General features: G+C 43.2%; 1 protein-coding gene across 2 annotated transcripts in view; it reads left to right on the top strand.

Annotated features, from left to right (window-relative positions):
* The window catches only part of LOC116986486 (AP-1 complex subunit gamma-1-like), a 100,886-nt gene that overhangs the window by 50,379 nt on the left and 23,071 nt on the right, over window positions 1-27,436 (top strand). For both annotated transcript variants that reach the window (XM_033042069.1, XM_033042068.1), the window contains 10 exons: window positions 1,000-1,095; window positions 4,605-4,685; window positions 6,985-7,083; window positions 10,118-10,173; window positions 13,648-13,761; window positions 16,501-16,641; window positions 19,638-19,692; window positions 19,802-19,924; window positions 20,443-20,532; window positions 25,793-25,920. In XM_033042069.1, the coding sequence (XP_032897960.1) occupies window positions 1,000-1,095; window positions 4,605-4,685; window positions 6,985-7,083; window positions 10,118-10,173; window positions 13,648-13,761; window positions 16,501-16,641; window positions 19,638-19,692; window positions 19,802-19,924; window positions 20,443-20,532; window positions 25,793-25,920 (983 nt within the window). The remainder of the gene's footprint in view (window positions 1-999; window positions 1,096-4,604; window positions 4,686-6,984; window positions 7,084-10,117; window positions 10,174-13,647; window positions 13,762-16,500; window positions 16,642-19,637; window positions 19,693-19,801; window positions 19,925-20,442; window positions 20,533-25,792; window positions 25,921-27,436) is intronic.

The following is a 27,436-nucleotide window of genomic DNA, read 5'->3' as shown; positions in this document are numbered from 1 at the left end:
CAGATATTAGAAATTAAAAATCAAAACAGGAAATGCTAGAAATACAGAACAAGTCGAGAGAGAAACAGTTATCATTTCAGAGAGATGACCTTTTAGCAGAAGGGTATTGAAGTGTTATCCTCTTGTTTTTCTCTCAGCATACCTGAATATTTTCAACATTTTGTCCTCATTGAAGCGGAACACATTCTGATGTTGGTCAGAGCCGTAGTATTTCTCAGCCTGGCAATACCAGTGTGTTACAACTGTTCCCTTACCTCACTTTAATGTGGTTTAAAATCGCCCAGGATGGCATTTTGCCCATTTGCGTAGTGTTTGAATTTGAATCTATTTTCTTACTCTTAAATTTAAATATTTTACGTCCCCAACGGCTGTTTAGGAAGATAAAGTGTCAGGCCATTCAGACAAGCTAGTCAAATCGTTCCCTGGTAAGTTAGTTGATCTTAAGATTGGGTACTATAGAGAAGGAGAAAAAAGAATCAGCCAGGGTTCCCATTTCTGATTTCTGTTTCCTGTCCCCTACAATGTAATTAGATTGAATTGTCCCAACTCCTCTTCCTTGTCGCTGAACATTTCCCTACACATATTATATTTAACAAAGTATGTTTGAGACAAAGATACCATTTTCCAATCTTGGGCATTGAGTTTCATTTTTAGAATTGTGCTTATTTTACTATCTTCATGTCTTGTTTTTTTCGTCCCTCAGATTTGTGTACAAAGCTAATCATTGTCTGGAAGTCTGGACATTGCCCCCTTAAGCTCCTTCTGCTTGGTGTAGACCAAAAAAATGATTTATCCCAGAGCAAAATATGATCGAGCATGATAACCTATTTCCAATCATTGAGGAGTTCTCACTCTGCATTCTTCTCTTTTAGTCTTTGATCCAATTTGCTACTTTCTCCTAATTCAGATCAATTGTATTGATGTGACCAATATCATAGTTCATTTTCTTGGAATGTAATCATTAACGTACTGTTTTCATCATTTACTTATTCTTCTTAGGTTGTTCCACAACTGGTCAAATCCCTGAAGAATCTAATAATGTCGGGTTACTCACCGGAACATGATGTGTCTGGAATTAGTGACCCATTCCTTCAGGTTTGTTTCCAAATCTCTGTTAAAGAAATAGCCATCGCATATTTATTGGGTTGTTCATTTGTAATCTTTCTGAAGGAGTCTTTGGTGCTTCTAAGCGTGACATCATTGGAAAACAAAACGTTTTTTCAACAGACATAAATCATTTTTTCACTGTTGCGTAGAATTGTGCAAAGTACAAGGTGATCAATATGTCTGTATTGGTTAGAAAAAAGTTATGTGACCTAATCCCAAATTCCAGCAGTCGGTCTGCTGCCCTTCAAGTTGCTTCTCTCAACTACTGTTTAAACATGCAGGCAGTCCCGACTTGTGTGACAGGCGAGTTACGTAAATCGCACTTGCTGGAAACAATTCACAAAAGGTGGTCCCACTTTGAGTCATAGAGTGATACGGTGTGGAAACAGGTCCTTTAGCCCAACTTGCCCACACTGGCCAACATGTCCCAGCTACACCAGTCCCACCTGCCTGTGCTTGGTTCATATCCCTCCAAACCTGTCCTATCCATGTACCTGTCTAACTGTTTCTTAAACTTTGGGATAGTCCCAGCCTCAACAGTCCTCTGGCAGCTTGTTCCATACACCCACCACCCTTTGTGTGAAAAAGTTACTCCTCAGATTCCTATTAAATCTTTTCCCCTTCACCTTGAGCCTATGTCCTCTGGTCCTCGATTCCCCTCCTCTAGGCGAGAGACTCTGTGCATCTACCCGATCTATTCCTCTCATGATTTTATACACTATAAGATCAAACAAACTTCTTGAATGACCTGTGTTATTGCAATGGGAGGTTGGTGAGGGTTTCCCATCCGCTTCATAGACATTAAAACATCGCCCGGGTTCACTGCTCTTCCAGTTTTGGCGACTGTCGGTGCGACACTGGGAAGGTGAGTGAGAATGAAGGAGGCAGTGGAGAGTAAATCCTGGCCGAGTCACTGGCATCTTCCATACCAGAGAACCCTTCTTCACCAGCTGCCGCACCGTCTGGTTGACATGGCTGTTGTTGTGGCTCACGTTGTTGCCCATGGCCGACGGCGCTTTCTTCAGGCCACTGCTACCACCAGGGCGTGCTCAGTCACTACGGGGCTCCCACCCTTCTCACCAGCTGCCGCTTCGTCCTGAAGCCCATCACTTGGTCCGCTTCCACCGACATCTTCTCCCCATACAGTAGCCATCATTTTCCGGGGTGGAAGACATCGGCAACTCCAGGGCAAGAAGAGGAGGCAGCGGTGGAGGGGAAGCAGCGAAGTAGACAACAGCCGCATCAATCAGATGATGAGGCAGCCGGTTAAGAAGGGCTCGCTGATGCAGACTAGTTGCATCTGCGCCCAGTTTGAAGGTGCAACGACACAGTGTTGGAGTAACTCAGCAGACCGAATCAGTTTGAAGAAGAGTCCCAACCTTAATTCGCACCTATCTATATTCTCCAGAGATGCTGCCTGACCCACTGAATTTCTCCAGCATTTCGTGTCATTTGTGCATCTGCCATATTTTTGTTTCTACCTAGTTTGTAGGTGATTCCACTGGCGTAAAATCTAACTTGCCTCTGGTTTTGCGGAACATAACCCTGGCGTAAGTCAGGGAATGTCTGTAATGAGGATTGCCCTCTGTTTGGGTTCTTTCCATTTAGACCTCTTGGAATTTTAAATACCTGAACTAAGTCTACCTGCAGACTCTGTCTTATCGAAAACAGCCCTATTCTATACAATCTTTCCTCCTCCCAATATCTGTCCACCAGTGCACCACTATTCCATGCTCGGGCTCTGATCACCATGAATCCACAGAAAATCCTTTATGTGTGAACTAGACATATGGCTGCAGACAAGTGGAGGGTAGAGGAAAAAAAAGCTAAAGCCAGTCAAATTTCAATTCTGTTCTAGAATATGCTCTTTCCAAGCATTGAATATTATAGCAATAGAAACCTTTGCTGAATGTGCATCACCATAATCCAGTAACGCATGGCCGTCTTTTAAAAAAAAAAATCATTCAAGGTATATGGGCTTCAAATGCAGAGCCAACAGTTAATTGTCAGAGGTTATGGGGAGAATGGGGTTATGAGGGAGAGATAGATCAGAATGGCGGAGTAAACTTGATGGGCCGAATGGCCTAATTCTGCTCCTATCACATGATCTAATTGCCCTGGAAAAGGTGGTGGTAATCTTAAGCCACTGCAACCCAATGTGGGGAAGGAGTGCGGCAAACACTTGCTATCTCCACCTCTGCCATCATCCCTACTTGCCCAAAGGCACCTGAAACTTTTAAGAAGGAACTGCAGATGCTGGAAAATCGAAGGTAGACAAAAATGCTGGAGAAACTCAGCGGGTGAGGCAGCATCTATGGAGCGAAGGAAATAGGCAACGTCTGAAGAAGGGTTTCGGCCAGAAACGTTGCCTATTTCCTTCGCTCCATAAATGCTGCCTCACCTACTGAGTTTCTCCAGCATTTTGGGCACCTAAAACTTGCCAATTATTGCCACACTCCTTCCCATCACCTCTTTGTCAGCTTTTTCCCTACTCCATGGATTCAAACCCAGGCCCCATAATTTTGCCATTAGTATCTAGATTATGAATCCAGTAATAATACCACTACATCATCTTTGTCAAACTAGCAGGCTTCCCACAGCAAGATTATACTTGAAATTGCTGACCACCTTGATCAGTGATTCCCCAACTTGGAAGGATAGTCATTTCCTCGTCACCTATACCTTTCTAAAATTTAGAAAATGGACAATAGGTGCAGGAGTAGGCCATTCGGCCCTTCGAGCCAGCACCGCCATTCAATGTGATCATGGCTGATCATCCCCAGTCAGTGCCCCGTTGCAGCCTTCTTCCCATATTCCTTGACTCCGCTATTTTTAAGAGCGCTATCTAGCTCTCTCTTGAAAGCATCCAGAGAACCTGCCTCCACCGCCCTCTGAGGCAGAGAATTCCACAGACTCACCACTCTCTGTGAGAAAAAGTGTTTCCTCGTCTTCGTTCTAAATGGCTTACCCCTTATTCTTAAACTGTGGCCCCTGGTTTTGGACTCCCCCAAAATTACGTACTGACGGTTTTGAGCAGCCCCTCCTGCCTTTCATTGAGATCATCCTTGTGCCCTAGAATACTGCAACTGCAGATATTTTCAGTTAGGTTATGAAATACAATAATGTATTTTGCTCTTTTGTGCATAACAAGAAGTAGAAACAAAGTGGGCTAGATGGCTATTTGAGTGTGCATTGCCATTCACCAACCACATAGCTCGTTGTTTGAGTATTCAATTAACTGTGCTTGCCACAATCCTCTTTGTACCACCATCTATAAATGCATACATTGCATCAATCAGACAAATGGACAGGATTGCAAATGTGCTTCTAACTCCCCTTTTGTTTTCTATAACATGTTTTCCCTCAATGTCACGATACGCTGCTTTAGACCTGTCTAATTGGAAGATGCTGCTAAATTATTTTATTGGTCATCTGTCTGATCTTGTCTTCATGTTTCCTATGGAATGTATTTTGAAAGGGGCTTTTCTATTTCACAGGTGCAGATTTTAAGGTTGTTGAGAATGCTGGGAAAAAGTGATGACGAAGCTAGTGAACAAATGAATGATATTCTCGCTCAGGTGAGCAATTCTGACGAAGGGTCTTTAACCTGAAAAATTAACTTTCTCTGCCCACGGAAACTGCCTAATGATCTGAGTATTCCCAGCATTTTCTATTTTTATTTTATTTTGACACAATTAATAAATACATCTTTCTAAATGACACCAGTACACATTTTATGAACATTTGATTGAAGCTAAAAGAGGAAAAGATTGAAAGGACTTATTTAGTTATAAAATTAATCTATACAGGTAGGTTATATTTGTAATCCATGGGTGAATTTGCTGGGTTTCATTGCATGGTGTAGCCATTAGTGTGACGTGATTTGTGAATGAGTTAATTTCTTTACCGTCAAATGGCATACCCTTGTCCTCTACTCAGTCTTGGTTCCAGCTTTGTCCTTTCCTAATCCAGATCCTGTTTCTCCGATCCTTCCACTTGGTTCACTTTCTTTCTTTCCCAGTCTGCCTTTCTCACCCTGTGCACTTTTTCATGTTTCCCAGCACCACCTGCCTACACTGTTACCCACTTAGCCCTTTCTCTAACTGCTTCCATTCCCCCAACTCCTCCACAAATATAGCTTTAGAATTGTTGTTGCCCAATCTTGTAGATCGCTTCTTGTTTTGTTAAAAACCAGATATCACTCATCCCTCATTTCAGGAACCCATTTTGGGGATGAAATGTAAATTTACTCAGAAATCTATATTTTGATAGGAATTAAAATATTTTCATAAAGCTCAAATTGAAAAAAGGAATACTGAAAATAATAAAATGGCCAAATTGAAAATCTTTGCAAAATTAGTCACTTGTCATGTCCATCCATCTTTTAGACACAAAGTTGTAAACTGCACATTTTATACTAGCTGTGCTGTCTCAATGTCCTGCATAGTTCTTGGCAAGACTTTCTTTTATACACCAAACCTTTTGCAATAAAACCCACCATTTGAGTTTCTAAAAGCTTGTTTTACTGATACTGTGCCTTGTAATAAAACAAGATTGTGGAATTTGGAATCAACAAGATTGTCCTCACTTTGCTCCTTCATTGCTGGTGTTAGAAAATAAACATGTTCCTTTTGTTGCTGCTTTTATATTGCTGTTTTGTTTTGGTTTTAAAATAACTTTATAAAAACATATTTTTACTGACTACTGCAGCTGCTGGCAACCCGCCAGTTACCATACGCATAGAAACTTGAAGTTTGAAAAATGTTCAGTTTCTCTGTTACTGGCCTTGACTGATTCTGTACACTTTGCAATTGTTGCTGGTTGCACAAGATGCAAGTGTCAAATAAAATGCAAGCAACCAATATAAAAGCAACTTCCGTGAAATGCATTAAAAACTATGTGAACTCAAGCGATCTTAGTGGATTACATCTGGAAAAGTGGATTTATTTGAAATCTGGAAAGACTAATAACTGCAGAAATATACAATTCTCGTATGCATCCAAATACATTTTGTGTTGAGTTAGGTGTGAGATTAAGAACTCATTAGATATATTTCAGTTCTGGTGAGAAATTGGTGTTATGTATGAAAATGGGTCTATTTTTGTTTCATCATTTACCTGTGTGATAGCATTTTAATGACAAATTGAAGATAATGAAAAGCACAGATGATGCTTTAAATCCTTCAGGATGTTTGATATCACCTGAACTCTATTCCCACTACAGACTAGTGTTTCAAACAGTCTAAGTTGTGTCTATGGCGATATGCCTTGCAAAAGCCTTTATTCAGATCTGACCAGTGGTTGATTGTGATTTAGACAATAGGTGCAGGAGTAGACCATTCGGCCCTTCGAGCCAGCACTGCCATTCAATGTGATCATGGCTGATCATCCCCAATCAGTACCCCGTTCCTGCCTTCTCCCCATATCTCCTGACTCTGCTATTTTTAAAGCCCTATCTAGCTGTCTCTTGAAAGCATCCAGAGAACCTGCCTCCACTGCCCTCTGAGGCAGAGAATTCCACAGACTCGCCACTCTCTGTGAGAAAAAGTGTTTCCTCGTCTCCGTTCTAAATAGCTTACTCCTTATTCTTAAACTGCGGCCCCTGGTTCTGGACTCCCCTCCCTGCCCCCCAACATCGGGAACATGTTTCCTGCGTGTCCAAACCCTTAACAATCTTATATGTTTCAATGAGATTCCCTCTCATCCTTGAACTCCAGAGTGTACAAGCCCAGCTGCTCCATTCTCTCAGCTCTAAGATTTCTAAAATCTCTAATATTTATACTTGGCATACATGTTGAGAATATGCCCTTTCGTTCAAATCATTTTGCCATCCTCAATTGAAAATATATTGTTGCAGTCATGTTTCTTCCCATTTTAGGTGGCAACCAACACTGAAACCAGTAAAAATGTAGGCAATGCCATTTTATATGAAACGGTGTTAACAGTGATGGATATCAAGTCTGAAAGTGGGTTAAGGGTAAGTCAGATTTCCTAGTGACAAATTGATTCAATTAACTTTGCATGGGTGACCATCCGGTCCTGTTGCTTCAGTCCTAATTGTGATTAATTTGAAAAGGAAAATTCCACCCTTCCGATGGATGTTGTTCATCTGTTTAAAAAAAAAAGAGCTCTACTATCCTCTGTATTTCTGTATAATTCTGGCTGAGGTGAGTTGGTCTCAGAGTTAATACAAAATACTTAACTTCAAGATCTGGGCTTGGGTGGTGAATCTTCTCATCCAATGCCTCTTTGATGCATAATGATCAGCTTGGCTCTGGTAGTCTTCACACAGTTGCAGCATGTGTTTACATTTAGGCAACTTGCACAAGCTGCAAAGAGCAACTGTGGCATTATTCCCAGCGTGTCAAAATCGGAAGGGAAGAATTTAAACTTTTGTTATGTGGTAGTGTGATCCAAATTGTTTATCAGATTCAGACATGGTTTAATCTATGTGAGATTGAGCCCTTCTTGATGGGTGAAGGAGAATCCGAATGTATGTAAGTGGTGGGATGCTTTTACTGTGAAAGCTGTTGGAACAATGTATCTAACTGAAAATCTCAAAGTGAATAGTGGGCCTGTCCCACTTAAGGGCCTGTCCCACGTTCACGAGGTAATTCACAAATTCTCCCGAGTTTTCCCCTTGATTCAAACTCGCAGAATGTTCGTAACGAGTCCGTAGGAGGTTGTAGGAGTTTGTAGATATATCGTAGCGGCTCGTTATGTAGGCACTCGTGGCATCAGATAAGTCGGGACGTTTTTTCCATCCCGATAGAAAAATGTCCATGAGTAAAAAAAATGGTCGAGATGAAAGAAATTGCAACTTTTTACTCATAAGGAGGGCATCGAAATAGTCGTGGGAATTCGTAGACATATTCGTAGGAGTTCGTGAACATAGTCGTGGAAGGTCGTAGGAGTTCGTAGATTACCACTATCTTGATTATTTTTTTTAGGTCCTTTAAACTCGGCAGGGGTTTTGAATTAAGTCATGAAAGTGGGACAGGCTCTTAAGAGGATTTAAGTCCCTTAAGTCGCCACATGTTCGCGGGTGGTTGCCGAGGAGTCGCATTCATGGTCGCGAGGAGATCCCACATTCTGGAAACTAGTCTCGGCCTCATTATGGTCGCCGAATTTTTCAACGTTGAAAAATTAGCGCGACTAGAATGAAACCGCCATGGAGAGTAGCGAGAATTCTCAAGCCGTAGATGGGTCGCAAGGAGGTCCTAGTTGGTTGCCAGGAGGTTGAAGGTTCTCTTAGGTTCTCGTAGGCTGTAGCCTGAGCTGACCGGAGAATTTCATTGGCTCAATGGGGGAACAAAACGTAAGCAGTAGTTTTCAAAACCAAGGATAACTGACCAGTAATGTTAAATGTCCGCCGAACTTCACAGCCGTGTATCTCTGGCTTCTTAAATGTTGTCTAGCTTCATAACAGTTGTCTCCACTCTTCTCTCTCCCCCCCCCCCCCCTTTTTTTTAAAGGACTTACCGTACACTGTGCTAGCCGTCTTAATTACAGCGCCAACTTTCCTGTGCATCGCGGTGTATGTCTATCAGCGTGGCTTTGCACCATGTGAATATCAAACAGCACTCCCCCCCCCGCTTGCCTTGGCCCCCGCCTTTGCTGTGTGTGCGTGTGTTCCACTCTGACAGTCGCTGTTCCAGTTGCCGGTATTTCAGACGACTGCCGGCAACTTGACGGTCGCCGGCAGAGGTCTGAAAAATCGCTTAAGTGGGACAGGCCCATAAGACCTTCACAGCTCTTCAGTAGTTAATGTAGGGATGGAAAAGTAGTGAAGTGAAAGCACATTTATTCATGTTTTGGGGTGTTTTTCAAAAAAATATGGCAATCCTTGTAAATGTATCCCTGAGTAAAATTGTAGGATGAATCGTATGCTAAGCTACATTCATTAGGTATATATATCAGCATTAAGTGTTTTCCCGAAAGGACAGGGTGGAATGTAGATGGCCTAGCTGACTTTTACAGAAGTATTACTAGTCTTCCCAAGAACGAACAAGAAAGTGTAGACAAATATGGTGGGACAGGGAGTGAGAGGAGGGTAGAGATAAGTAATTTGCTTAAAAGGTTCAGAGGGTATCATTTACAGGAATGATGAATTTCAAACAATTTATTTGAACCTCATTGATTTTAATAATTACTGTGCTGCTTTCCTGCAGCTTGATCCCCTGCTTTGCCCATGGTGAGGAGGAAAACACATTTCTTGGATCTTGCCTGAGTGTAGTACTGGAGACCTGCAACCACTTGTGGCCAAGTGTCTGCATTCCAATAAAAGGCCAAAACCATAGTTCTGACAAACATTGTCAACAGTGGTGCAACAATAGTTAAGTTATGAATAGAGACACATGAAATTGCAGATACTGATATCTTGAGCAAAACCCCAAGTGCTGGAGAAACTCAGCAGGTCAGGCAGCATCTGTGGAGGGAATAGGCACACAACCTTTTGGCTCAGTTTGAGTGTTCAACATAACAACAAAAATAGAGGCATAACTGAGGCCCATATGAGTTAGTAGGTCATGTTAGTAGGTTTTTTAATTAGCTTTGACATGAAGAAAATGAGAGGAGTCAAAAGAGAAGTTGTTGAGGACGAGGACAAGTTCAGTCAGGCAGGGGGAGCGCTGGTTGAGGGAACCTGATTGGGTCTCTATTCAAGGAATAAGCGAAGGGTCCCACGGCCTTTCTGGTGTGGAACGGAGGTATAAAATAGACTGGACATCCACAGTAAAGATGTGGCAATGGGGGGGGGGGGGGGTCTAGTTATTGAAGTGTTGATGAATGTGTGCAGTGTCTGGGATGTAGGTCAGAAGTGTGGACAAAATGGAATTGAGGTAATTGAAGATGAGCTTCTTCTGAAGAGTCCCGGCCCAAAACGTCATTTGTCTATTCCATCCATGGTGGCTGCCTGACCCGCTGACATCCTTCAGCAATTGTGTCTTTGCTTAGCTATGAAAAGATTTGTTTATTTAATATGTAATAACCTGTTTTTTTCTAATCCGCAGGTTCTAGCTGTAAATATTTTGGGTAGATTTTTACTAAACAATGATAAAAATATTAGGTGAGTATAATTCTAAGATTTATTTTGTGTATCAGACGTTCAATCTTGCTGTCTAAACTGACTCTGTAGCTAAACTTTTTCTCCTCCCCTTGAAGATAGACACAAAAAGCTGGAGTAGCTCAGCGGGTCAGGCTGCCTCTGGAGAAAAGGAATAGATGATGTTTCGGGTCAAAACCCTACTTCAGAGTAGGTTTCAATGAGATCCCTCCCCCACCCCCTCATCCTTCTAAACTCCAGCGAGTACAGACCCAGAGACATCAAACGCTCTTCTTGCATTAACCAAATGGAAATGGTATCATTTCCTCCTCTAGACCCTTTCCAATGGCAGCACATCCTTCCTCAGTTATGGGACCCAAAGTAGGTGCACTAGGCTCCCTTCGGTCATGACTGACCATGGGTGATGCATCCTAGTTTGCAGGTGATGTGTGGTCGGATGCAAGCCTGGGCGATGTCATATGGAGGACAGGCTGTTGCCCAGGCAGTACGTCCCCCTCCCCTCCACGTCGCTGATCGATCCAAAGGAACAGCAGGGCAGTTACAGTTTGGCACCAGCGCCGTCGCAGGAGCTGCCAGAGCGAGGTTGTAGACAACAGACGAACTGCCTTAGGGGCTCTGACTGCGGATTTTCTTGAGGTTTACTCCAGGAGTCTTTTCCATGACTGGATATGGCCACGAGGCAGTGGAGGTTTTAAATCAGAGTTTCCCTCTCCTAGATGGACTACCTTCCCAGGCTGACGAGCCCCATCTGCCAGAGACTCATGGGGGCGGGAGTGTCTACCTTCCCGTGCAGGTCTATAGCACCTGCCCACTGCCCGGGACCTAAAATAGCTCACAATATTCAATTTGTGGCTTCACCAGTGCTTTATAATGCCTCAGCATCACATCCTCGCTTTTATATTTAAGTTCTCTCAAAATGAATGCTTGCGTTGCATTTGCCTTCCTTCCCATGACTCAACCTTTTTGGAATCCTGCACCAACCCTCCCAAGTCCCTTTGCACCTCTGATTTCTGAATCCTCTCCCCATTTAGAAAGTAGTCATGACCGTACACTTTGCTATGCTGCATTCCATTTGTCTCTTCTTTGCCCACTCTCCCAACCTATCCAAGTCCTTATGCAGACTGACTGCTTCATCAACACTATCTGCCCCTTCACCTATTATCATATAATCTGCAAACATGGCCACAACGTCATCAATTCCACCATTTGCAGAACTATGTCCGACCCCTGCAGAATGCAACTGGTCAACAGCAGCCTAATAGTCATAGAGTGATACAGTGATACACTTCGGCCCAACTTGCCCTCACCGGCCAACATGTCACAGCTACACAAGTCCCACCTGCCTGTGCTTGTTCCATATTCCCTCCAAACCTGCCCTATCCATGTACCTGTCTAACTGCTTCTTAAACGTTGGGATAGTCCCAGCCTCAACTACGTCCTCTGGCAGCTTGTTCCATACACCCACCACCTTTTGTGTGAAAAAGTTACCCCTCAAATTCCTAATATCTTTTCCCCTTCACCTTAAACCTATGTCCTCTGGTTGTCAATTCACCTACACTGGGCACGAGACTCTGTGCACTCTGGGCAAATATAGAAGGCCCACTTTACTCCCACTCTCTGCTTTCTGCCAGTCAGCCAATCTTCTATCCACGCTATCTTGACTTCGATTGAAGACTCGCTGGCATACATAAAACTGTTGGAGTAAATTAGTCTCTTTCAGGGTGGAGAACAGGGTACCCCAAGGATTAGTTCTTGCCCCTCAATTGTTTACTATTTATATTATCAACTTGGAGGAGGTAATGAGGTGTAAGGTTTCTACGTTTGCTGATGATATGAAAATAGGTGGGAGGGCATGTTTGTGAGAACGTTGTGATCCTGCAGCAGATTATTGATGATTGATCAAATGATCAGAAAATCTTGCAAAAGTTGTTAAAGAATTAAAAGAATTAAAGAATCAGGCTATTAAACTCGGCTCGAACGAAACTCTGAACATTAATAGCCCATTATCTGTTTATTTGCACTTTTATCAGTTTATTAATGTGTGTATATATTTATATAATGGTATATGGACACACTGATCTGTTCTGTAGTCATGCCTACTATGTTCTGTTGTGCTGAATCAAAGCAAGAATTTCATTGTCCTTATCAGGGACACATGACAATAAACTCTCTTGAATCTTGAAAAGGATGACGATTATAGTGTGAAATTCGGAGGAATCGTTGTTCCATTGCATGAATTACAATAAGTTATCAGGCAGATCCTACAAATAATTGAGAAGGCAATATTGGCTTTTCTTGCAAACTGATTGGAGGTTTGTTCCATTTATATTGGATAATGGTTAGGCTACACCTGGAATACTGTAGATTATTTTACCTTTCCTAAAAATTACATTGGAAGCTGTCTGAGAAAATCCTGGAGATCTGAGAGTTATCCTATAGAGAGGCAAGACAGTTTGGGCCTTTATTTCTTGGAGTGTAGGAGGCTGAAGGCCTACCTGATTTAAACATTTAAAATCCTAATGGTGCTTGACAAATTAGATGTCGAGATGTTTTCTCCAGTGGGAGAGTCATAAACTAGCTAAGGGGCAGATCATTTTAAAACTGAGGTGCGAGGAATTTATTGTGATACAGAACAGTGAGTCTCTGGATTTCTCCTCCCTGGAGGCTGGTGAAGGGTAAGTCATGGAATGCACTTTAAATTGAAGATGGATAAATATTTGAACGGTTGTGGTAGACTGACACAGAAGCGTTAATGCCAGCATCAGTTATCCATAACATTGCATGGAAGGGCAGGCTTGCGGGATCCTAATGCTATTTTCTTGTGTTCTTGTGAAAGAAATGTGATTACAGAAGTAAGCTTTGGTCAACATCATATTACAAGCAAGGGAAATCCCTTAATGAACCCCTGTCCCACTTAGGCAACCTGAACGGAAACCTCTAGAGACTTTGTGTCCCACCCAAGGTTTCCGTGCGGTTCCCGGAGGTTGCTGGAGGTTGCAGGTAGTGGAAGGTGGTAGGGAGACTGACAAAAACCTCCGGGAACCGCACGGAAACCTTGGGTCGGGCGCAAAGTCTCCAGAGGTTTACTTTCACGTTTCCTAAGTGGGACAGGGTCATTACACTCAAGGCAGGGCTCAGTAAGTAACTCTATAAAGATTTAAATGTTGACTGTCTGTTTGATAAGTACAATATTTATATTGTACTCTTGAGGAGTTGACGTGCCAAAATCACACTTGGTTTCATTGAGAATAGTGTCATAGGGGCAATTCTGCATTTTTGTAACTCCATAATTTGGGTTCCCAGCACTGCAGCATGGAAATTCTGCAGAACAGATGGTTCCCTTTTGTCTGTCATTCTCCTATATGACGTTAGACCGGCCCTTTACTTTCAGTAAACCACTTAGTGGGGGCGTGCTGCTACTTCTCTCTCATTTATTTTCATATTCAAAATCATATTTGAGGTTTTTATTCCCCGAAGGTATGTTGCATTGACGTCACTTTTGAAGATGGTGCAGACAGACCACAATGCAGTACAGAGACACCGGAGTACGATCGTAGACTGTCTCACTGACCTCGATGTCTCCATTAAAAGGTAATGGCCCTATCGCATGCTGCCAGATCCGCTGAGTTCCTCCAACATAAAATAGTTTTCTAGCATTGTCATGTTTCAACTGAAAACATCATTCACAGTACACTGTTTAAGAAGGAACTGCAGATGCTGGAAAATCGAAGGTAGACAAAAGTGTTGGAGTAACTCAGCGGGTGCAGCAGCATCTATAGAGCGAAGGAAATAGGCAATGTTTCGGGCTGAAACGTTGCCTATTTCCTTCGCTCCATAGATGCTGCTGCACCCGTTGAGTTACTCCAGCACTTTTGTCTGCATTCACAGTACACTGTTGAAAAGTTGTGTCGATGTTTTCTCATACTCCTGGTTTACGTTTCAAATATACCTTCCTTCACATTTAAGCCCAAGATTTGTCTGTACGGGCCATGCAGCAATTATTCACAGGATAGGAGCAGAACTAGGAAATTCAGCCCACAGACTACTTGACTTTAAAGGGTGGCCCAGTTGTCAAATACAAATCTTGCGTGGAGGGCACAGTTAACATAAACCACTGCGAATAGTTAATTTCTACCAATGGCTTTTAGATAGATGGCCATGTTAGGATGCAGGATGATGAGTTTGTGTTTGGTTTGAAGTCTTGCAGATTAATGATATGTTATTTGGGGTATTATTGATCATTGGTAATGTTATGTTAATGTTGCAGTGGCAGTGTTGCTATAGCAAAGTAATTCTCTGTGTTTATTTCCTTTGGGGAACTGCTGCAGGGCCTTATTGCAGGAGACTCTGAATAAATCAGTTCAAAGGAAGGCAGTAGCGATGGCGCCAAATTATTTATCACACGATCAGATACTAGCACTCCTGGTTCCAGAAGCAAATATCATTTGAATTTTAAATTACATTTTAAAATGTGACATTTCCTAGATGGATGGGTGCTCAACATATCTTTCAGAAGTAGTTGATATTTCATGGTCCAATTTTTGAAGAAAAATAATATTGGAATATTTGCTGTAAATTATTCTGTGCCTCTAATATTTAAAGAATATTTCAGAGCATAACGTGCATTATTTACACGTAGCCCTTGGTATTCAGCTTTGGTACGAACCATATTCCAGACGGCACTTTAATTTCCATCTCAGCAGTATAAATATCAGAATGCAATCCCACACCACTATTTCTTATTCCCTTGTCAACTATGCTGCAGCTCAATAGTTCTCCTGGATTTGTGTTAAATTCCAGGCAATATTCTGTAAATCTGCAGTGTGTAGGAAAGAACTGCAGATGTTGGTTTAAATCAAAGATAGACACAAAAAGTTGGAGTAACTCAGTGGGACAGGCAGCATCTCTGGAGAGAAGGAATAGGTGACGTTTCGGGTCGAGGCCTTCCTTCAGACTGATGTCGGGAGTGGACGGGACAGAGATACAATGTAGTCGGAGTCAGTAAGACTGGTGGGAGAACTGGGAAGGGCGAGGGGATGGAGAAGAGCGGGAAAGCAAGGGCTATTTGAAGTTAGAGAAATCAATGTTCATACCGTTGGGGTGTAAGCTACCCAAGCGAAATAGGAGGTGCTGTTCCTCCAATTTGCGCTGGGCAATTGGAGGAATTTTGACAATGGAGGAGGCCCACGACAAAAAGGTCAGGTTGTTAGTTGACAACTGGAACAGTGGATACAGTAAATGAGGTTGGAGGAGGTGCAAGTGAACCTCTGCCTCACCTGGAAAGACTGTTGGGGTCCTTGGATGGAGTCGAGGGGGGAGGTAAAGGGACAGGTGTTGCATCTCCTGCATTTACTGGGGAAAGTACCTGGGGAGGGGGTGGTTTGAGTGGGTGGGACGAGTTGACCAGGGAGTTGCGGAGGGAACAGTCTCTGCGGAAAGCAGAAAGGGATAGAGAAGGGAAGATGTGGCCAGTAGTGGGATCCCATTGGAGGTGGCGAAAATGTTGGAGGATTATATGCTGTATGCGGCAGCCGATGGGGTGGAAGGTGAGGACAAGGGGGACTCTGTACTTGTTACGAATGGGGGGAGGGGGAGCAAGAGAGCTGCTGCAGGATATCGAGGAGACCCTAGTGAGAGCCTCATCTATAATGGATGAAGGGAACCCCCGTTTCCTAAAGAATGAGGACATTCCAATGACCTGGTATCATCTACTGTATCCGCTGTTCCAGGTGTCAACTCCTGTACATCGGCGAGACCAAGCGCAGGCTCGGCGCTCGTTTCGCTGAACACCTCCGCTAAGTCTGCCTTAACCTACCTAATCTCCCAGTTGCTCAGCACTTTAACTCCCCCTCCCATTCCTAATCTGACCATTCTGTCCTGGGCCTCCTCCATTGTCAGAGTCTTGACCCGAAACTTCGCCAATTCCTTCTCTCCGTAGATGCTGCCTCACCCACTGAGTTTCTCCAACATTTTTTGCAAACCTTCGATTTTTCCAGCATCTGCAGCTCTTTCTTGTTACCAAGTGAATAACCATATTCCAAAAACAGTTCATGCAATTGTTAATTATTTAATTGCACTGCACTGTGCTGACTGCTTTTCACCCAATCAGTTCTGAAAATGTAGTGAACTTGTAATTGGGGAAACATGAGCATTTTTTGGTAAAGGAAATGATACTGGGGGCCCATGCGCTTTCTGCTTTCACTTCTGTTTTTGTAATTTAATAATTGTTAAATTCTGAATCGTAATTTCAGACATTCTGAATTGTGGTTATGCTAACTATTGGTGCTAGTCAGATTTTAATGCAAGTCTTTTGTTCTTTGTTACAAATAGACGTGCGATGGATTTGTGCTTTGCCCTGGTTAATGGCAGCAATGTCCGAGGAATGATGAAAGAATTACTCTATTTTCTGGACCACTGTGACCCAGAGTTTAAGGCGGACTGTGCTTCAGGAATATTCCTAGCAGCAGAAAAGTAAGTGAGGAATTCAACGTAACCTAATCTTTGAATTCACTGGGATGTCACTGGTGGAGTCCCTTTGCGTTTTGAAAATGCCATTCTTGCTTTTGCGTTTATGCCTGCCTGTATTATGCCTCTGCTAAGGAGGTTGAAGCTATAAAAAAGGCAATCTTAGTTTGTTCTTAGACTATGTTTCATTCACATGCTTAAGCTTGTGCACAACAACTGTACAATTTTCTGGTTTTAAGTTATTTGATGGTTGTCTTTATCTAATTTTTCCTACAACAGTCACAATAATGTTGTTTGAATTGAGCAGTGAACTTCCTGTTCAATACAAAATCAACCTGCCCCAAATATAGGGTACTTATTCAAAGGCCAGCAGAGGATCACAAATGACTTCGAATGGTTCTGACTTCCCAACTATCGAACCATTTGCAATCTGGTCCCTCAACATTATCATAGAAAGATGCTGTTCCCAGTCCAACGATCTTCCAGGGCCTATCGAATGTCTTCCCATTCTTAAAGCTCAAAAGCATGGTATGGTTCCTGGGATGGGTATGAGGTCAACACCAAGATGCAATGGCTCTTTGACTATTATCGTTATTTCTAGTTCCTGAAACTATACCTTGTATCTTAGAGACCTCCTAAACCCAGTTGCAAAACAGGGTAGAAATATGGACACATTTTTAGATGCTTTCTGTGTATTTGTGAAACAAAATGTTTCTTTGCAGAAAGTATGATCTATTAATGTAAAAGTGCAGAATGTAATTTCTGTTAATGTTCATGCTTCTAATGCAAGGCCAAAATGTAGGCTTTAAAATATTGTGAATTAATAAGCAATTGTGCCCAATGTCTGGCAACTACAGTTCCCTCCATAATTAACAGTTGAAACGTTGCATGTAGGTGTTTGTAACAAACTGAGGTTGAATAGGAGCATGAAACTTGTTATGGGAAATGTAGAGTAAGGAGGACAGAGTTTGCTACTTTATAGATCCTGCTATTAAAATATGGGAATTATTGTTTTCTAATTTGCTGCAGTCAGTGTCGAATTGCTCTCAAGTCTCGGTGCAGTCCTGAGTTTCTCTTATTTAGGTGACCACAGATGGTTATGTGAGATAATTTTGGCATGTTTTAATACAATCTTGCACCTACAAGATGTTTCTTCTGCTATGTGTATTGAGTATTGGACATTATGCATTGGTAGGTATTAGCTGTGGCAGTTGACCACATAAAATGCAGTTAAATCATGATGGTCCAACTGAATCTGTAGGCACTATGAAGTCTTCTCCAATCCATCACTTTTCCTTAAGTATTATTGAATGTTGAAAGCCTGTATTAAATAGAATTTGGCAGTTAAGAAGATAACTGCTTGCAAAAGCATTGGTTTTTTTTCTATGTTTTACTAAAACCTGTGCTCTGACTGTCAAGGCCTGCTGGAGCTATTGGTTGCTAAACCATTTAACTCACCTTACCATTCCCATACCAATCTTTTGTTCTGCGTCTTCCATTGCTAGAGTGAGGCCACCTGCAAACCAGACGATTGTATTTCACTTCGATAGCTACAACCAATTGTATGAACATCTCCAATTGCAAGTTAAACCTCCAAAGTGGTGCATGCACAATTTTCCCACCATCTTCCATCACCCTGCTTCTTTCCGCTCCTCTGAATGCTCATCTCCCCTCCCCGAGGCCAATATTTCCCTCCCTTATGTTTTACATTTCACTCCTTGTCTTTCCTTATCTGACCCCCATTTTATCTCCTCTTTGTCTGTAGTCTTTATCTCTACCAATCTGCCCATCTCCCCCCCCCCCCCCCCCCCCCAAGCCCCCCAAGGCTTTCCCCATCCCCACCTTGTTTCCAGCTTTCTCTCTTCTCTCCCTACCCCTCCCTATTTCCTTCAGTCTGAAGAGGGTCCCAACTTGAAACATTGTCTGTCCGTTCCCTTCGCCTGGCCTCTGAGTTCCACCAGTACATACATTTTTGTTCATGATTTTAGGCTCTACAGTTTCTTGTGGTTCCATTTTACAGGAAAAGGTCACTTGCCCTCCAAATTACATGGATCATTGCCTAATAAGATGAGATAAAGCATTATGGGTGGCGAACTGTTTACCCATAAACACATATAGCACAAGGGCATATCTGAATCATACAGAGCAGGTTTTTTTAAAAACATGTTCGTACTCTGCGGTGGTTTACTCTACATTTCATTCCACAATATATTTCAGATGTATTAATGGCCAGCAACTGTTTGAACTTGGATCCAGTGACTCAAGGTTCAGAGGGGGCAAACTTTTTTGCAGTGCATCCAGGAGAGCTTTTGACACTCTATGTGGATAGACCAACGGGAGTGTCAGGAGGGGATCATTTTGGTAATGGTGACTATAACTCTGTATATTTCAAAGTGGTTATGGTACAAGATGATCTTGTGATGTGTAAGATTGTCAAAGGGGTTCTGCTAAATGCAGAGGTTGTCTGCTGAAAGGCTGTTTCTTCTGCATGGTCATAAGGTCATAAGTGATAGGAGTAGAGAATTAGGCCAATTGACCCATCAAGTCTACTCCACCATTCAATCATGCCTGATCTATCTCTCCCTCCTAACCCCATTCTCCTGCCTTCTCCCCATAACCTCTGTCTCTAGACTACATAAGTCTCTAGAGCAAATGAACTGAATTTTTATGCATGATCCTGTTTACTTCAAAATGGTGTATCTGTCTCAGGAATACAGCCTCAAGCCAGGGGTCAGCCACTTTGAATTGGGATGAGAAATTTCTGTTATACAGATTTGTGCAAGTCTTTAGAATTATCTGGTTCAAGAGTGCTATAGGTGCTTGGTCATTGAATGTACTCAAAGCTAAGATCAATCCATTTTTGAACATTGATTATGGGAATTAATTGAAAAAGTGGATGAAACATGCAGCTCAATCTTGACATTGAATAGCAAAGGAGCTTCAGGGTTCTGTTTAGCTTACACAAGCGATTACATTTTTATTTGTAAAATTGTCTTTTCTAGATACGCTCCAAACAAACGATGGCACATTGACACCATCATGAGAGTTCTCACCACAGTATGTATTACTTCCAGCAAATGCCTCTGATATCTGGAATTTAAAGTTGTTCGAACGTTAGAGGGCAGGTTCCAGTGCTGCAATGTTTTTTTGTTGTCCTTCTCAACAGGCTGGAAGTTATGTTCGAGACGACTCGGTGCCTCTGTTGATTCAGCTCATCAGTAATGCAAACTCCCTTCATGCATACATTGTGCAGAAGCTCCATCAGGCCATTCGTGTGGATATTTCACAGGCAAGTAGCAAAGTGTATTGCTTAATTTGTTAAATATAAATGTTGCTTGCATCTTCATAATATGTATTTGGCGTTTAATACATTGTGCTGTATTTTACACAATTTTAAATATTTATATTAAACCATGCTTAATAATATTATGGGCAGAATCCAGCCTGATTCTATTTTCCAGCCCTTATTTCATTGCCTTGTTGGCCAAAGCAATAGTCATGGCCAAATTCAATTTAACTTGCCACTGCCTTTTATTTTGAAGATTGTCTTGTGCCTTAGTCTTCCTAATTTGATTAATAGCAGATCTGGAAATATCTGGCTAGCTAATATTTCAGGCTAATGAGAATTTATTAAAAGATATATTTGAGTGACATTGTTAAAGTTGAAACAATCAATTGCTCCAAATCTTTCTCCCATTCTGTCAACCCCTCTTTGACTTTTTGCACAACCAAATCATCAAAATTTGCCTGAATAAAATCTGATCCGCAGTTGACTATGTTTGATGTGGGTGCATTTCTTTCTTGCAGCAACCTCTTGTGCAAGTTGCAGTGTGGTGTGTTGGAGAATATGGGGATCTTCTTTTGTCGGGGGAGTTTGAGGAGGAAACACCAGTTCAGGTGCAAATGCATTTTCTAGAATACAATAATATTATACTCCTGGAAAGACGTGACCTTTCCTGATTAAATAAATGGAGGTCTCGAGCAAATGAACGGAATTTTTCTGCATGATCCTGTTTACTTCAATACTTGTGTGTCAATTCTATTGTGCCTCATTTAGTTTATGCAAAGATAAGGCGTTTTGAAAGTTGGATGCTGTTAATCTAGCTGTTGTCATCTTCTGTAACTGAGTACTAACGCTGAGTTGCCTCCAGCATTTGTCTGACCTAATGAACTGCTGTACAACTAAAATAGTAAGATTAAACGAGAACTTACCAGTTTGAAGTTTGATCTGTATTTTATGAGGAGTTACGATGAGGGATTACGTGAAGAACCCGTTCAGCACGCATGCGCGGCATACTTCAAAGCAGCGGTGTGGAATCACAGATAGACACAGTTATTGAAGTAAACATAGTAAAGATAAGGAGACATCAGTTTATGAATTTGACCCATATTATTGAGGGTGGGAGCGGATGGCACGTAATCCCTCATCGTAACTCCTCATAAAATACAGATCAAACTTCAAACTGGTAAATTCTCGTTTAATCTTACTATTTTACTTCGGAGTCACGTGAGTGATTCCGTGAAGATTTCAAAGCTCTGTGATTTCAAACCGTGTAACAGTTATTACTACATCACTGCCGAAGTCTTTGAGGGAGGAAGTGTGTTATCGTAATCAACCAATGAATCTGTTTGTAGAAAAACACAATGGAATTTTTTAACAATAACAACAAAGAAATTAAATTGCTCCCCTGGGCTTAAATTAAATATTTGCAGTCTGGAAATCTTTCCTGCAAATAAAACAGGTTTTGCCAACGGCTTATTATAAAATTTCTGAACGGTCTTTCCCCCCACCATCCTGCTGTAGCCAGGATGTGGTTTATAGGCACGTCCATTCTTTTAGCCGTCGACGTGGATGCTGCCCTGGTGGAATGAACTTTGTACATGTTAGTTTTTATCCCAGCAGCTTTTAGCACTTGCTTGAGCCATCCCGAAATGGCTCGTCACCCGACCATAAGGTTTTTTATGACTGACCCACAAGGCTTTTCATCTCCCTCGAATATTTTGGTTGTGTCTATGTAGGATAGTAGGGTCATGGCACATAACCGTGTTTCTGGCGGGTAAGCCCGGAATTCCACGACTGGATTAGGTGTTCCTGGTCTGCTCTGTTTGACCGTTCCCTGGACAACGACAGAGATCTGGTCTGGAGCTGTGAGCATGGTGTCCAGTCGCAATAGGTGTAGTGACTGGACCCTCTGTGCAGCTACAAGTGCCATCAACATATGTGTTTTGAGCATAGATGGTTTCAGGTTGAGGGATCTGGCTGGTGGGCATCCCCTGAGGTATGTCAGGACCACACTGACATCCCATATATGGGTGTACCTTGGTCTAGGGGTTTAGAGTTGTAAATACCCTTCATTAGTTTGACCACCAGCTGGTGGGACCCCATGGCCTGTTGTCCTGGAGCTGGTTTTGAAATAGACAGGCAGGGCAATTCTAGCTGTGTTGATGGCTCTGTAGCTGAAGTCCTTCATCGTGGTGAAGGTTCACCAGGAATTCCAGTACGTTGGTAACTGTAGCGGTTGAGTAGGTGGTCCCTGTATCCAAGCAGTACTTCTCCCATTTTTTGATGCTGGACAAGTGCTGTTTTTCAGTGGATGTTCGGAGGGATGCTGACATGGTGTCGACGGTTTGTTATGATAATCCCAGTCCCAGAAGTGGTTTGTGCAGAATCTGCAACCCAGGAGTTTGATTTTTTCATGGCACGGGTGGCTTGTGCCCGACACTGGGTGTTAATAACTCTGGTTCACTGGGGAATACCATCGGAGTTTCAACAACCATGTCATGGAGTATTGGGAACCATGGCTGTGTAGGCCAATCGGGTACTATAAAAATACCTGAAGCAGAGTCCATTTGTACTGTGCGTAGTCCCCGACTGAAGAGGCAGAAGGGAGGAAATGCATAGAAGAAGAATTTCCCCAATCCAGCGCGAACGCATCTACCGCTGCTGCCTCAGGGTCTGGTTCCCAAGCGACATACATAGGTACCTGGTGATTTAGCCTTGATGCAAATAAATCGATATCTGGCGTGCCATATTGCTTGATACCTTTTGTGAAACATTTTTGGGGGTTTTTAACATCTATTCGATGTTGTCATTAAATTTATGTGACCTGGTGTCTGCCACTGTATTTAGCTTACCTGGCAGGTAAGTTACTGATAGCCAAATATGTCTTTGGACACACCATTGCCAAATTGTGTTGACCAACTTGTCGCATGATACCGATTTTATGCCGCCCATATGGTTAATGTAGGCCACCACCGTAGTATTATCTATTTATAACCGTACATGCAAGTGATGCATATTTATGCATATGCTTTTAAACCATAAAAAGTCACCCAAACATCTCTAGATAATTAATGCCCAGTGTAAGTGGTAACGATGATTCTGGGTTAGTCCATCTACTACTTGTGCTGGATATAGAGCTAGTTGCTCCCCAGTCTTGAGTACTGGCATCTGTTTGGATAACTGACGTAGGGTTAGTGATAATAATAGGCTAAAACTATGTCAAACGTTTTTTGCCCACCACTGTCGTTCTGATATTACTTCAGTGGGTAACTTCATGAAACGATCAATAATGACCAGTATGTCGTTTTAGGTACAAAGATCCGAATTATGTAGCCAGAAATGCTGCTACCATTATCCCAATTACTCTGTTACTTGTCGAGTAGTTGGTAGTTTGTTGACCATTAAATTGTTGCATGATTGTGCCAATTCAACTATGTTGTCTCTTGGCAATGTTACAGTCACGTAGACTGAATTAATTACGAAGCCCAAGTAGACCATGATAGAGGATGGCTTCAACTTAGATTTATCTGGATGTAAGACAACCCCAGGGTTTCGAATAACTGTTTGGTAGCTAACAGCTAACAAAGTCAAATTCATGGTCTTGCCTACCATTTAGGATCATCAAGATATGCCATGACAATATGTTTTTGTCTTCTGAATATTGCCAGAGTTGGTTTTAGTGTCTGGGTGACACTCTTGGGCTGATGTGAGCCCATTGGGTAACGCTTTAAACTGCTATAGCTGCCCCATCCAGGTAAATTTCAGGTATCTGCGATGATCCTAGTGAATGGTACTAAATAGTAAACATCTTTAAGATGAATGCTTGCCATGAAGTATCCTTTGGAATTTAGTTGTTTGGCAGTAACAACCGGTTCCATTTTGAAATGTATATACTTGACAAACATATTTAGTGAAGTTAAGTCAGTGATGATGCGACATCCACCATCTTTTTTGGATTTAGTGAATATATTTGATACGAATTGCAAGGGTTCAGGTTTTCCCATGATACCCCTTTGTAATATTCTCACCAGTTCAGCTTGTCCCTCTTGTTTCTTTAACGGAGAGGGGAAAAATACCCTCTGGGGTGAATGTTGACCTGGTGGCAATTTTTCTAGTATGAATTTTATTCACTAATGCCATTGAGTATATACTGATCACTCGTGTTAGTATTACTCTATATACTGGTAGGAACCAGACCCGCCTACCTCCATGGTTATGGGTATTCTTCTGTTTCCTGCTGGTCCAACGAGTGTTGCACGTCGTCTGACGTGGCGGTGACGTTGGGGGGTGGCACATTTTCCATTTGGTCCGCTCTGGGCCCTGGTCTAAAGAAGACGTTTGGTGATAGATGCGGACCCCGAGCTTTCATCAGTCCGATATGGTAGACGTTGACTGATGGATTCGATAGGGTGCTGCTGCGTAGGAATTACTGTTTTTGGTTACTCGTCCCGCCCTGCCCTCATGAGCCGAAAGTTTTGGAAACCTCGTGCATGCATATGCTTTGTGAGGTTTTTTCCCCCAAAGAGCAGTGGGTCTGGCTCAGTGGCTGGGGTATGCACAACCCTGCAATGTAGGATTTTATGGCAGGTCTTATGACTTGTTTACGAAGGTTGTGGTCATCTCCGTATTTGTCCATGGAACGAGGAGAAAAAAACGATGTGATGGCTGTCGTCAGGCTTTTAACGGCCTCCTGCACGTGGGGTTTCCGCGTAGCTGTCCACCACACCTAGCAGCTCTTCCTGTTCCTGCACCCCTTGCATACTCCCGAGATCTTCAGCCATTGCCCCTGTTCTTGACCAGCCCAGTCCTGGTCACCAAAGCTATCCTCTGGAAAGGAGGAAGCAATGGACAGTGCACAAGGCACTGTGGAGGGAGTGCCTGACCTCCCTCTGCGAGAGCGCCCCTCCTGGGGTGCACCTCGCTGGAGCTCCTGCTCCAAGAGCCGCTCCAAGCGGCTCAAGCGGCTGTCTCTCCCCCGCCTGGGTGGAGAGACGTCCCCGTCCGATAAGTCGGAGCCACCGGCCGGAAAGCCTCCTCCTTGGCTTGTACATCCAGCCCGCTGCTCAGGCGCTAGCGGGGCTGGGCTCGGTCGCGGTGTCGGGGTAGCGGGCCGCCCGGTAAGCGGTCCTACCGCCTTGTTGCTGCCCCCGCAAGATGAAACGCTCCTCCGTGGAGTCGAGCGTGGGGCAGGTCTGTGCAGGCGGCTGTCTTTCCTCCCGGGCGGGTGGAAAGACGTCCCGTCCGACAAGTCGGAGCCACCGGCCGGACGCCTCCGTGGCGTTACTTCCAGCCCGCTGCTGAGGCGCTAGCGGGCTGGGCTCGGCGCGGTGTCGGGATAGCGGAGCGCTGGGTTAGCGGTCCTACCGCCTTGTTGCTGCCCCGCGATGGAAAACGCTCCTCCGTGCTCCTCCGTGGAGTCGAGCGGGGGACAGGTTTGTTGCAGAGCCTTTCTTCTCTGCCGGACAGCAGAAGGCTCCCTGTGAAAGAAATCTGACGTCAGCTTACCTGACGGTCCGTTCTTTCACCTCCATAGCGGGAGAGCCCGACTCCCACTGTGCCGCTGTTGCTCTGCTGGACGTAATGCCGCGCATGCGTGCTGAACGGGTTCTTCACGGAATCACTCACGTGACTCCGAAGTAAAATCTAACCATGTGGGTCCACAATGTCCTGATTGTTCACGAGACTCCAGTCATCAACGTGTTTAACTCGAGCAGAATTGACTAGCGACCCATCAATTACTGTTTTTAATTTTGATGTAGGAAATTGTCAATATTAAATTGCTAAATATTCTTGAAAATTAAGTTGGATTTTAATAACTTGTGCTTGCTTAACTATGAATGGTCGAATTATGTTGCTGCATCTTTACCTATGTAGGTTACAGAAGATGAGGTGTTGGATGTTTTGGAAAAGATTCTGCACTCCAGTCTCTCAGCACTGTCAACCCGTGAATATGCCCTAACTGCCATTATGAAGCTTAGCACACGACTGCAGAGCAGCACAAAGTAAGTGGAAACTGTGTTATCTTTCCACCTCAAATATTAATTAGCTGGTTCTCTTTAAACAAAAGCAATTCTCCAAAGAGTGTTATGGCTGAGTGGTGAGCATCAGAGCGTGTATCCGATCAGTCATAGATCTCTTCTGAGAAGTTTATTTTTCACAAGGGAAAGTTAGTCAAAATGCTCATGCTTTTGAAGTAATTTTTATAATTGAGTAATGCAATTCTTGAGTAAATTCATACGTCATTAATTTTTACGGGTGCTTCAATGACAGTCTCCATGCAAGGCAAGGTCAAGAATCTTGCTGCAAACTCTTCACTTTTATTGACTTGTTCCCTACTGCAGCTGTGATGTAGTCTGTAGATTGTGTGGGTCGTCACATAATTCGTAGATTAGACTAGATTTTTACCATTGAGAAACTTACTTATTAAGATCTTATCTACTTTGACTTTTTTGGGGAAATAGCCTGCTTACCTCGCTGCCTACCAGTATTCTACATAGTCGATCATCTGATCTGACCACTGCATAAAGTAGTTCTAAAAATAAATGAAGCCCAAATGTGGCAGCATTCAGCCATTCGTTGACGAGGCAAGGAAAATGTTCTGGCCTGGCATTGTGAAGATTGCCAACAAGAGAGAGTCCAGCAACCTTCTCTCGACATTCAGTGATATCATCATTGCTGAATCAACATCCAGGGCCACTGTTGATCACACATTCAAGTGAACTGGCCACATTCTGTGGCTGTGGGAGAGATTGAAGGCTCCTCCTGGCGATTAGTTTATTTATTTAGCGAATGCAAAGTCCTTTAGCCAAGCAGTTGCCTCTTGATCTGCTGTATGAAGGGTGACAAGTCCTCCTTTGAGTCTTTGTTGAGGGCATGCTTCAATGATGTGTTGCATTGTTTGCTGCTCTCCACAAGCACACCGTGGGGTTGGGCTGCTGCCCCATTTGTGAAGGCTGGCCAAGCAGGGGCCATGTCCAGTCCTGAATAGCAAAGAAGATCAAAGCCATTGATGGTGTAGGCCCGCTTCCTCTGTGCCCAACGTGAGTCTCTTGGAGACAGATGACGTCAATGGAGTGTTGGTGGGCGAGGACTTCGATGAGGCGTCGCTTGGCTGCAGAGAGGCCTTCAACATTCAGTTGTAGTATTCGGAGAGCAGGTCCAACTGCTAGGTGCTCTTGAGGCTGGTCGTTGTTGCTGCTTTCGGCTTTGGGATAATGACTAGGATTCTTTGACTTGGCTCTCAGGCGTCGTCTGGTAGAATTTAGTCTGCTGGGAGGATCATTGGCTTCCCCAGGCGAGCCTGGGTACTGACGGGGGGCGCGACGAGAACGCTGATCCATTGGCGATTAGTGACGGGTAATAAATACAAAACACAGATCCTAAAAGAAATAATAAATAAATGCATCAGTGGATGACATGGTGGCACAGCTGGTAAAGCTACTGCCTCACAGCACCAGAGATCTGGGTTTGATCCTGACCTGGGGTGCTGTCTGTGGAGTTTGCACGTTCGCCTTGTGA

This window comes from Amblyraja radiata, chromosome 23 (genome assembly GCF_010909765.2).
Source record: "Amblyraja radiata isolate CabotCenter1 chromosome 23, sAmbRad1.1.pri, whole genome shotgun sequence".
Lineage (NCBI taxonomy): Eukaryota > Metazoa > Chordata > Chondrichthyes > Rajiformes > Rajidae > Amblyraja > Amblyraja radiata.
This window is presented reverse-complemented; position numbering and strand designations above follow the sequence as displayed.